This window comes from Carcharhinus amblyrhynchos, chromosome 1 (assembly GCF_965287045.1).
Source record: "Carcharhinus amblyrhynchos chromosome 1, sCarAmb.v2.hapA, whole genome shotgun sequence".
NCBI classification, from domain to species: domain Eukaryota; kingdom Metazoa; phylum Chordata; class Chondrichthyes; order Carcharhiniformes; family Carcharhinidae; genus Carcharhinus; species Carcharhinus amblyrhynchos.
The window spans coordinates 153,508,063-153,520,867 of NC_137324.1; the positions used below are offsets into that span (position 1 = coordinate 153,508,063).

General features: G+C 42.5%; 1 protein-coding gene across 1 annotated transcript in view; it reads left to right on the forward strand.

Annotated features, from left to right (window-relative positions):
- The window catches only part of hspa4l (heat shock protein 4 like), a 75,920-nt gene that overhangs the window by 39,121 nt on the left and 23,994 nt on the right, over positions 1 to 12,805 (forward strand). The window contains exons 9-11 of the mRNA XM_080193772.1: positions 1,133 to 1,284; positions 2,279 to 2,382; positions 6,954 to 7,087. Coding sequence (XP_080049898.1) covers positions 1,133 to 1,284; positions 2,279 to 2,382; positions 6,954 to 7,087 — 390 coding nt within the window. The remainder of the gene's footprint in view (positions 1 to 1,132; positions 1,285 to 2,278; positions 2,383 to 6,953; positions 7,088 to 12,805) is intronic.

The window sequence follows — 12,805 nt, forward strand, 5'->3', positions numbered from 1 at the left end:
CCAAATCCAACTTTTGTGTCATTGTTGCTACAGGTGTATTCTGACCTGGAATTTGCAGCAATGAAGGTCTCTGGATTAAACGAAATAGCAACAGAGTCCCAATTTCAGGAGGGAATCCCCTCATTTAGAACTTCATTCTCAGCAAGCATCCTGAGATCCACCTATGGTGGATGCTCAGTGATTTGACGTTTTAAAGGCAAAGGGACGTGGACATGGAGTGGGAGGATTAGCATGAATGGGCATAACAGTATAAAGTACAGTGGGAAGAGGCAGCAGTAAAAAGTCTGACAACACCAGGTTTTAGTCCAACCAATTTATTTGATAGTAAACTCACTAGCTTTCGAGGGGATTCCCTCTTCAGGTGAATGGAGAGTTCATTCTCCATTCACCTGAAGAAGAGGGAATCCCCTCGAAAGCTAGTGAGTTTACTATCAAATAAATCGGTTGGACTAAAACCTGGTGTTGTCAGACTTTTTACTGTGTTTACCCCAGTCCAAAGCCGGCATATCCACATCAAGAGGCAGCAGTCAGCATTGGCATATGCATGGCCATGGACGTATTGATTGCCAGGGGAATGTGTGGGCCAGATGGCTGTTATAGTTTTGTTTAGCTGGGACAAAGTGTCAGCATACAGAAGCTGGCTTTTCAGACAACCTGCCTCTGTAACCAGCAGGCTCTGTGACTGCCTCTGCAATGTATTTGTGCACTCTCTCGCGCCCACACGTGTAATCTGGTTTGTGGAGACAGGAATTTCCCGACTTCTGAATAAAATTTCAGAGACTTGAGTTGCAAAATCAGTGTCTCCAAATACCGATGTGATTGTATCTGGTGAGACAGTTCAAACTTCATTTAGAATGTATTTGTTGTGCTTATCTGGATTTTTTTAAACTTTCTATAAATTTGTAACTTTTCTTAAGTTTTAATTATATTGGCATGTTAAATCTCGAATGCATACACTATTTCTATCTTAAAGTGAGCTTGACACAAACCCATGCTGAATAAAGTAGTGTTGCTGCAATCACCAGTCAGTGTGCTTTGCTAGAAAATAAATGCCTTTAAACTAAGCCATCTAATGTTTGTGTATTGTGAAATGTATCCTCTTGGTAGCAACTGTTTTGTATTTTAATTGTAGAATTGCAATTTGAAGACATCTATGCTGTTGAAATTTTGGGTGGGGCAACAAGAATTCCAGCTGTAAAGGAACGAATTGCAAAATTCTTTCACAAAGATTTAAGCACTACTCTTAATGCAGATGAAGCTGTAGCACGAGGTTGTGCATTGCAGGTAAGTTAGTGGCTAGTGTTTGACCATGTATAAATCCATGAAAAGGAATTTTTTTTTTCTTTTGACTCTAAACATGTTTTAAGGTTTTTTGAGATTTAAATCCTTTTCGTTACTGTATCGTGTATGTAGCAGAAGGTGCAGTGGGAACATGAACTTTTTTATGCAGAGGATGGTGGGTGGTCTGGAATTCGCTGCCCAAGTTGGTGGTGGAGGCAGAGACCCTAACTTTTTTTTAAATACCTGAATCTGCACCTAAAATGTTGTAAGCTACAAGGCTATGGGCCTGGTGCATGAAGGTGAAATTAGAAAGGGGACTTGGATGTCCTTTGAACCATAGAGAAGTTGCAGCACGGAATTGCCCAGCTTTAATCATGTCATTGGAGTGGCAGGGTAGCAAGTGGTTAGCACTGTTGCCTCGGCCAGGGACCTGATTCAGTTCTGGCCTTGGGTGACTGTGTGCAGTTTGTACATTCTCCCATATCTACATGGGTTTCCCCTGGGTGCTCCAGTTTCCCCTCTCTATCCAAAGATATGCAGATTAGGTGGATTGGTCATACTAAATTGCCGTTTGACATCCCAAGAAATGTAAGTTATGTGGATTAGTGGGGTAAATTCATGGCGTTGTGGGAAAAAGCAAGACTTCTGGCGAATGGTCATCTGGACTGGAAACATTGGCTCTATTCTCTTCACGCAGATGCTGTCAGACCTGTTGAGATTTACCAGCATTATCTGTTTGTTTTTCCAGCATCTGTAGTATTTTGCTTTCATTTTAAATCAAACTTTATATTTGCCATGTTATCTGGTTTTTCTTAACTGTACTAAGAAATAATGACGTCTTTTGCACTTCTGGTCAGTTTAAATTGTATGTTTTAACAGTTCAGGGAATTATTTTACAAACTTTTCATATACCTTTTTAATAATATTGTAATAGATTTTGAAAATTGTAATACTACGTTTCTTTTCCATTCTCCATTTCCCCCCCTCCCCCACCCAGTGTGCAATTCTTTCACCAGCATTCAAAGTACGTGAGTTTTCTATCACAGATGTAGTTCCTTTTCCAATCACTTTGAAATGGAAATCTACAACTGAAGGATTGGGGTAAGTAAGTTGTATAGAAAGTACCTGCATAATATCTTTATCTCCTACAATAAGTGTTGTATACATCGTATCCTATTTCTTGCATGGAGCGCAATATTTAAATACAATATTTACATTTGAGGAACTCTCATCATGTGCCTGCAGTGCAGGGAAATCTGTCTAGTATACTAGTTCAGTGACCGGAACTGTAGAGTTCTCTTTACAATTGGTGCTGATACTGCAAGGTGAAGTTGGTATACGGGTGGGTAAGTTCTACAGGAAAGGATAGGAAATCCTCAAGCAGATGTAGGCTTCATGGAACAGACTATTGGCCTGAAGTCCTATTTGGTATTCACCAGTTAGATGTTAAACAGCAGACTGATGGTTTCTCAGTTCTCAAAAGAATGTAGCAATTTCAAAATATTCACAAGTGTTGTGACCTCCTTTCTCCACAATGTCTTCAAAAGGAATATCAATCTAATGCCTGAAACTGGCTTTGATTTCAAGAATGATAATGTCTCAACTATTAGCTTTTGAAAGGATTGCCATTCATGTTGAGGTTCTTATGTCAGGAAGCCATTGTGTAGACAGACTACACGAGAGGGGTAAGTTTATGAAGATGCAAATTATTTCCATTGTTCCCTCAATTGGATCCCCTTTTGAAATAGTCTTGGACAGTCCCGGTGTGAGACGGATCTCTGATTAGCTCTGCACACATAGCAAGTTTTGATCTGCGTGTCCTGTGGTTTTATGATAATCTTGCAATTAATATTCCACAATGATGAAAGGAGGGTTGTTTTATTCTGGGTAGCTTCTAGGGCAAAGGGAAAATCCTGTGGTAATGTACTTGTAACAACCATCCTTTTGGGTTCACCAGTAAATGCATTTTTTAAAAAGGCAAAACAAAGTTTTGAGTATGGTTTTTCATTTCTTTTCTTGCCTTATTAGCATTTGCAGCAGCTTGCTGTTCTCTGCCAAGATTCTTTAAATTTTTAATCACTTCCCTTGTCAACATGTGGGTTAAAGTCTCCAGTTTCTCTAGTGGTATAGGTTAGACAAACAATATCAAATACTAGGCTATCTTGGTAGGAATTTTTGTTTCTTGATCAGGTTTCCAGGAAGCACTGATTAGCTCTTGCACATCTCTTAGAAAATAGGTTAGCTATTGAAAAAAAGTTAGTCAAATGGCCAACACCATGACCAGCCCAATAATCTCTGAACTATGAAAATCAGGCATCAGCATGCATGAAGTTTGATTTCTACACTGAAAAGGTTTGACCTGAAAAAGATTGGGACATGGATCAGCCCTGTCACTCAAACATGAGATTTCCCTGTAGCGCACACTTTGTTTAATCCCAACAGTTAACTGTGTGGCATTAAAGGTGCAGCTTTTCTATCAAAGCATCCTTCTGAATGTTTGAGTTGGTTATACTGTTGGTGTATTTGATGCTGTGTTAGAGACCTGTACTATCGAGGGATTGAGTTTAGGAGTCGGGAGGTAATGCTGCAACTTTATAAGTCCCTTGTCAGGCCCCACTTGGAGTACTGTGCGCAGTTCTGGTTGCCTCACTAGGAAGGACGTGGAAGCTATTGAAAGAGTGCAGAGGAGATTTACAAGGATGTTGCCTGGATTGGGAGGCATGCCTTTAGGTTGAGGGAGCTGGGACTCTTCTTCCTGGAGAGGCGTAGGTTGAGAGGCGACCTGATAGAGGTTTATAAAATGTTGAGAGGAATAGATAGGGTGGATTCTCAGAGGCTATTTCCCCGGGTTGAAATGGTCGCTACAAGAGGACACAGATTTAAGGTGCAGGGAAGCAAGTACAGAGGTGATGTTAGGGGTAAGTTTTTCACTCAGAGGGTGGTGAGTGAATGGAATTGGTTGCCATCAGTGGTGGTGGAGGCGAACTCGCTGGGGTCTTTTAAAAGACTTCTGGATGAGTATATGGGATTTAATGGGATTGGGGATTATAGATAGGTCTGTGGATTGGTAGGTATTGATGTGATTGGCGCAACTTGTGGGCCGAAGGGCCTGTTTGTGCTGTAGTGTTCTATGTTCTACTATTAGAGTAAATTATCACTGAGTAGAGTGATAGCTGGACTGAATGCAAAGTTTGGGCAATCAGACTTTCAAGTTTCAGGATATGGGTCGTTGTGTGCCCTGAGATTTTTTATTTTCAGTTTATATACATGATTTGGAGTAAATATAAGGAAAAATTACATTTGCAGATAGCTAAACAGATCATAGTAAATTTTGAAAATTCAGTTTAAAAGTATACCCTGAATGGTAAACTTGAGTCTGAGAACCAGGATCTAAGGATGTGCATAATATACATCTACTTTAAAAGTAGAAGTGCAGGTAAAGAATAATTACCTGAAAATGATTTGAGTATTATATACATTAAATGTAAAATCAGCTGAATGTTTATTAACCTTATAGGACAGTGGTTAAATTATAATTGAAATAGTGCTTATAGTCCTGGCTGCCCATTGTGGGACGGAAATTAGTTACGGAAAGAATACACCAAATGGCATACCAGGAATGTGTAAGGCTATAGCAATGGAAGGCTTTTTTTCACCAAATGTTTTTCACTAAAATAGCAAAGATTGAGGAATGATCTAATTGGGATTTTTTAATAAAATGATTACTGTCAAAGATTGTTTCTACTATTTTGTCAGATTAGTACCTTATGGGAACACAAAAGCAAAAGTAGGTCATTAAAAGCTTGAGCCTGTTAGACCAGTCATGAGATCATGACTTATCTATGACTTAACTCCATGCACTTGCCTTTGCCCTGCTACTTCCCTGTAACCTGACATTGTTTATGTTCCTAAAGATTATACATTTGCACCTTTTTTGTTTAGTTTATATGAATTTTCCAATGCAAGTCACTGCAGTTCAGCCTTCAGGCATCCTTGTGTAGGAGTGTTTCCTAACTTCACTTCTAGAAATCTAAAAATTAGAATCAGACCTGTGTCTCCCCCAGTTGAGTCTGCAACCAGCAGAACCCAGATTCTTGTGGACACTAGTAGTCACCTCCTGTCAGTTGTTATTCTATCTTGTCTCCTGTTGTTTAGCTGATCGTTTTGTTTACAAAATAAACAGGTGAAAGTTGGGATAGATTTTCACTGTTAATGAGTGTTTTGTCATCTTTAGCTACAGAGACAGTCTATAACATCACTAATGGAGAATACAGTGAGCAGCTTAAAGGAAATTTCCCCATATGCTTGATCACATGGCTTCAATGATGACTTCTTGTGGGGATAACGTTTGCTGCTTTCTGGTTCATAGTACTCCATTTGATGTGTTTAAACACAACTATCTAAGCTTTGAGCATGGCCCTTTGAAATGTTTTGATTTCTTTCCTTTTTGTTAATTTGTCCCATTGTCATAGAAATTTATAAATTTGCAGCCGCTAGGTTCAGGGTTGTTGTTGGCTTTCATAAAGGCTATGGGAGCTGAATTTTTATAGTGAAATTCTGTGGTCTGGACTGAATCTAATTCCAAAGCACGTTTTCCTTTAATCTCTTCAAAGGTAGATCACGTCATAAATTGCTTTATATTCCATGTAATTTAAACACATAGTACTGTCCAACTCTTGTTGGTATAACTTTTTAAAAATAAAGAACATAACCCATTCATAAATGGACTATTTTGAAACAAATAGGTTAGGAGGATAGGATATAAGTTCTCAAACTGTGGAATTAAGTTAGATGTTGAATTGATCAGCAGATGCAGAGAATGGATTTCTTGTGAAACATAACTGTTTCTGTAGTGAGAATGTACATGAGTTACCAGATTCTTGTATCACCAGTCCTTGGTCTCCTTCATCTTTAAAGGTCAGAGATAAATTTCCCTGTTTTCCACGTATGGAACCATAAAATTCCTACATTTGGCCCATTGAGTTTGCATCAACTTACAAACAGAGCAGGGTGCCCCCCCTTCCTGGAACCCAGCCTGTTTACCATGGCTAATTTAACTAATCTACACATCTCTGGATATAAAGGGCCATTCTCCTTAGCCTATACATTTTTGAACTGTGGGGTGAGTCCACACATTCTCACTGGGAGAATGCACAAACTCCACACAGCCACCCAAAGTCAAATTGAACCCAGGTTTGTGAGACAGAAGTGCTAACTCTACTATGTTTTTCTTGCTTCTACAAGATTGCATAACTTGAGGCAAGGGTGGATTTTGGGTTGGTAAAAAGACATTTGTAAGCATGTTTAGGTAGAACAGGGTGAATGGACTAATTCTTTCCTTTTGTCTCATTTGTATGTTATTTTCCCCTGTGCTCCCAAACCACTTGAATAAAGTGGCTATGCTAGAGATTTTGTGCAGTGTAGAAGTGTGACTTTGCATTAAAAGCTTTCCTTGGACTAAATTGCAAGATTTAAAAAAAAGACACTTATACACATCCTCTACCTGGAGGTAATTTGTTCCTTTTTCTGAAACGTGATGAAATTGATGACAATATGAGCAAGCTGTTTAAAAATGTAACAATAGCAACAGATACCATTTTTGCAACAAAGTAGTAGAGTATTAAATTGTTAGACATCTTATAAGTTGTTTCTAAACGCTTAAATTCTTTCAGTGAGTGTGAAGTTTTCAACAAAAATCATCCAGCACCATTCTCCAAAGTCATCACTTTCTACAAAAAGGAACCTTTTGACCTGGACGCGAGTTATAGTAATCCACGGGAAATTTCATATCCTGATGCCAGAATAGGTAAGTTTTTTTGTTCAACAAAGAAAATGGTTTTTAAAAGCAGTTTCCATGCTTTTGTTAAATTAAGCACATCCAGTCATGATTTCACAGAATCACGGAGGTCCTTCAGCTCATCGAGTCTATTTTGACCTGCGCACCTAATCCCATTTGCCAGCACTTGGCCCATAGTTTTGAATGTTATGGTATGCCAAGTACTCATCCCGGTACTTTAAAGGATGAGAGGCATTCTGCCTCCACCATCTTCCCAGGCAGTGCTTCTAGACTGTCACCACCCTCTGGATAAAAATGTTTTTCCTCAAATCCCCCCTAAACCTCCCACCTCTCACTTTTTAACTTGTGTCCCCTCGTAACTGACCCTTCAACTAAGGGAACAGCTGCTCCATATCCACCCTGCCCACGCCCCTCATAATCTTGAATACCTCAATCAGGTTGCCCCTCAGCTTTTGCTGCTCCAGAGAAAACAATTCAAGCCTATCCAACCTCTCTCAACCTAAATGTTCCATCCCAGGCATCGTTCTGGTGAATCTCCTCTGCACCCCTTCCAGTGCAATCACATCCTTCCTATAATGTGGCGACCAGAACTCTGCACAGTACATAAGAACATAAGAAATAGGAGCAGGAGTAGGCCATCTAGCCCTTCGAGCCTGCCCCGCCATTCAATAAGATCATGGCTGATCTGTTGTGGCTCAGTTCCACTTTCCCGCCCTCTCCCCATAACCCTTAATCCCCTCTCTTATCAAGAACCCATCAACCCGCTTCTTAAAAATATTTAGCGAGGCAGCCTCCACCACTTCAACGGGCAGAGAATTCCAGAGATTCACCACCCTTTGAGTGAAGAAGTTCCTCCTCAACTCCGTTCTAAACCGCCTCCCCTTTATCTTGAGGCTGTGCCCCCTAGTCCTACTGTCTTTTTTGAGCGGGAAGAGTCTCTCCACCTCTATCCTATCCATCCCATTCATCATCTTATACGTCTCAATGAGATCTCCCCTCATTCTTCTAAACTCTAACGAGTACAAGCCTAGTTTATTCAGCCTCTCCTCATAGCTCAATCCCCTCAACTCCGGTATCAGCCTAGTAAACCTCCTCTGCACTCCCTCCAGGGCCAAAATATCCTTGCGCAGGTGCGGCGCCCAAAACTGCACACAGTACTCCAGCTGCGGCCTCACCAATGCCCTATACAGCTGCAGCAAGACCTCCCTACTTTTATATTCAATCCCCCTCGCTATGAAGGCCAGCATCCCATTCGCCTTCCTGACCACCTGCTGCACCTGCAAGCTGGGTTTTTGCGACTCATGCACAAGGACCCCGAGGTCCCTCTGCACCGTCGCCTGCTGCAGTTTTTCGCCATGTAAGTAATAGTCCTTCCTACCATTCTTCCTACCAAAGTGGACCACCTCACACTTGCCAACATTGAATTCCATTTGCCATTTCCTGGCCCATTCGCCCAGCCTATCTAGATCCTTCTGCAGACTCTCCACACCCTCCGCACAATTTGCCTTTCCCCCAATCTTGGTGTCATCAGCAAATTTCGACACCCTGCACTCGGTTCCCTCCTCCAGATCATCTATATAAATGGTAAATAGCTGAGGCCCCAGCACCGACCCCTGGGGCACCCCACTAGTCACCAACCGCCAATCCGAATAGCACCCATTGACCCCCACTCTCTGCCTCCTATTTGACAACCAATCCTCTATCCACGCTAACACCCTACCCCCAACTCCATGTCCCCTGACCTTCTGCAATAACCTCTTGTGAGGTACCTTGTCAAACGCCTTCTGAAAATCCAGAAAGACCACATCCACCGGCTCTCCTCTATCCACTGCCCTAGACACATCCTCATAGAACTCCAGTAAATTTGTCAGACACGACTTCCCTTTAATGAAACCGTGTTGCGTCCGCCCTATCAAGCAATTCCCTTCAAGATGCCTCGCAATTTCCTCCTTAATGATGGATTCTAACATTTTACCTACCACAGACGTTAAACTAACCGGCCTATAATTCCCCGCCTTTTGCCTGGCACCCTTCTTAAACAATGGCGTAACATTAGCCGTTTTCCAATCTTCCGGCACTTCCCCGGAATCCAGCGACGTCTGGAAAATAACCACCAAGGCATCCACTATCACCTCCGCCATTTCTTTCAGAACCCTCGGATGCATTCCATCCGGTCCTGGGGACTTGTCCACAATCAGCCCCTCCAGTCTGTCGAGCACCACCTCTCTAGTAACAGTAATGTCATTAAGACCCTCCATTCCTACCACCTTTCCATCGCTAACACCCAGCAAATTATTCACGTCCTCCTCCGTGAAGACAGAAACAAAAAAGTTATTCAAGACCTTAGCCATATCCCCATCCCCTACCACTAGCTCCCCTTTCTCATCCTCTAAAGGACCAACGTTCACCCTAGCCAGCCTCTTCCTTTTTATATATTTATAAAAACTCTTGCTATCCTTTTTTATATTAAGCGCTAGCCCAGCCTCATAGCTTCTCCTACCCTCCTTTATCAACTTCTTTGTCAATCTTTGTTGACATTTAAACCTTTCCCAATCCTCTTCTCGCCCACTACTCTTAGCTACTCTAAATTCCTCCGCTTTTAGTTTAACACTTTCCTTCACCTCCTTCGTTATCCACGGCTTATTACCTCTCTTCCTACGGTCCTTTTTAACCCTCGGAATAAATTTCTGCTGAGCACCAAGAAAGATCTCCTTAAAGATCCTCCACTGCTCCTCAGCAGACCTACCTTCCAACGCACTCCCCCAGTCCACATTCGCCAATTCTTCTCTCATCCTACCATACTCCCCTCTATTCAAACAAAGGACGCGTGTCCGGGAACCCACTTTCTCCTCCTCCATCTGCACCAGAAACTCCACCATACAATGATCACTCTCTCCAAGAGGATCCTTCACCGCAAGGTCCCTAATTCTACCCGCCTCATTACATAGCACCAGATCCAAGATAGCTCGCTCCCTCGTTGGCTCCAACACACACTGTTCAAGGAAATTATCCCGGCAGCATTCCAAGAACTCCTCCTCGAGCCCACCTCGTCCAACATGGGTCGACCAATCAATATGCAGATTGAAATCTCCCATAACTACTGCCGTCCCATTCCTGCACGCCGCACTTATTTGCGTGTTAACAGCCCGCCCCATCTCCAGATCATTATTTGGGGGTCTATAGACGACACCCACCAGCGTCTTCCTCCCTTTGCTGTACCTAATCTCCACCCACAACGATTCCACGTTCTGCTCTTTGGCTCCCTCAGCTGTGGCCTCACAAAAATTCAGTACAACTCCATGACTTCTCTGCTTTTATAATCTGTATCCTGACTTGTTAAAGGCAAATGTGCCATGTACCTTTTTCACTACCCTATTAACCTGACTTTCCTCCTTCCAAGATCTACTGTCAAATGAGTGAAGATCCCTTTCTTTATTCTTTGATACTTCCCAGTGTCAGACCTTTCATAGTATATTTCCTTGTTAAATCGCTCGTTCAAAAGTGTATCATCTCTCACTTCAGGGTTAAATTCCATCTGCCACTTATTCACCCATTTGACCATCTCATCTATATCTTCCTGTAACTCAAGACACTCAGCCTCACTGTTAACCCACCACCCAGCCAATCTTTCTGACTTGTTGATTTTACCTCCCACTGTCATCTAGTCATTTTAAATAAATGACGAACAATAGGGGGCCCAGCACAGATCCCTGTGGTTCGTCACTGGCCTGCAGTCTGTGAAGCAACTGTCTATCATCATCCTCTGTGTCTGCTATCACGAAGCCAACTATGAATCCAGCTTATCAGATCACCTTGTATTCCATGTGCATTTGCCACCTTACAAAATCCCACATGGGAAATTTAAAAGGCTTTGCTGAAATCCATGTAAACTACATCAACTGCACTACCCTCATCTATACACTTGGTTACATGCTCAAAAAATTCAGTCAAATTTGTTAGGTGTGACTTCCCTCAGACAAAACCATGCTGGCTATCACTGATCAAATCTTGCCCCTCTAAATGGCAATGATTCTCTCATTCAGAATCTTCTCCAATAGTTTCCCGCCCACAGACATGACACTTTCTGGTCTGTAGTAGTTCCCTGGCTTGTCTCTACAATGTTTCTTAAATAGTGGACCACATTAGCTGTTCTCCAGTCCTCTGGCACCTTCCTGATGGCCAGAAAGGAATTAGAAATTTGGGTCAGAGCACCTGCAATTTCCTCCCTCACCTGCCACAGCAGCCTAGGACACACAATTCATTTGGACCTGGAAATTTGTCCTTTTTTAAGCCTGCCAATACCTTGTCACTCCCTATGACAATGTGCCCCAGAGCACCTCAGTTCTCTCCAAGTTCCATAACTACCTCTTCATTCTCTTGGGTGAAGACAGATGTGAAATATTCGTTTAACACCCTACCAATGTCCTGCCTCCACTGACAGATTTCTCTCTTGGTCCTTAATGGCCCCTACTCTTTCTCCGGTTATCCTCTTCCCATTGATATACTCATTGAATATCTTAGGATTTTCCCTACTTTCACAAGTTAGAGCTTTCTCATATCCCCTCTTTGCTCAACTACTTGATTTCTTAAGCTCCATCCTGCACCTTCTATACTCCATTAATGCCTCCTTACTCTCCTTATACTTATTAAAAGCCCCTCTCTTCCTTCTCACTGTATCCTGAACGTCTCAGGTCATCCATGGTTTCCTAGGTTTGTTACATCTTTTGCTCTAGAGGGAAATGTTGGGCCTGTACCCTCCCTCCATTTCATCTTTGAATACCCCCCACTGCGCATCTGTAGATTTTCCTGTAAGAAACTTGTTCCAGTCTGCTTTGGCCAGATCCTGCCTTATTTTATTAAAATCTACTCTCCCCACCCCCCCACCACCTCCAATTCAAAACCCTTCTCCTGCAACTTGTCAGTTTTTGTCCATTAAAAAATTTGAATTGAACCATGTTGTGTCGCTATCACCAAAATGCTCCCCCACCAACACATCAACCATCTGTCTGGCTTCATTTCCCAGAATTAGGTCCAGCACTGTGCCACCCCTTGTTTGATCCTCTACATATTGACCTAAAATGTTTTCCTGCATACATTTTAAGAACTCTACTCTAAGCCCTGAACGTGATGTCTATCCCAACTAATGTTGGGAAATATGGGTGCAGCATGGTGACACACTGGTTAGTACTGTTGCCTCACAGCACTAGGGACTCAAATTTGATTCCTGGCTCGGGTCACTGTCTGTGTGGTGTTTGCACATTCTCCCTGTGTCTGTGTGGGCTTCCTCCGGGTGCTCTGGCTTCCTCCCCACAGTGCAAAAATGTGCAGCTTAGGTGAATTAGATTGATCAGATTGCTGGTTAGGTTGCTTCATAGGATCCCTACAGCGCAGAAGGATGCCATTCGGCCCAACAAGTCCACACCAACCGTAATTCCATCCAGGCCCTATTCCCATAACCCCACATATTTACCCCCCCTGCTAATCTCCTGATACTACGGTCAATTTACCATGACCAATCAACCTAACTCACACCTCTTTGGACTGTGGGAGGAAACTGGAGCACCTGGAGGAAACCCACACAGACAAAGAAAATTGCAGCACAGGAACAAGCCCTTAGGACCTCCAAGCCTGCATCAACCTTGACTAATACTGCCCGACTTGACTAATACCCTCTGCCCTTCTGGAGACCATATTCCTCTATTTCCACCCTATTCGTGTACTTGTCAA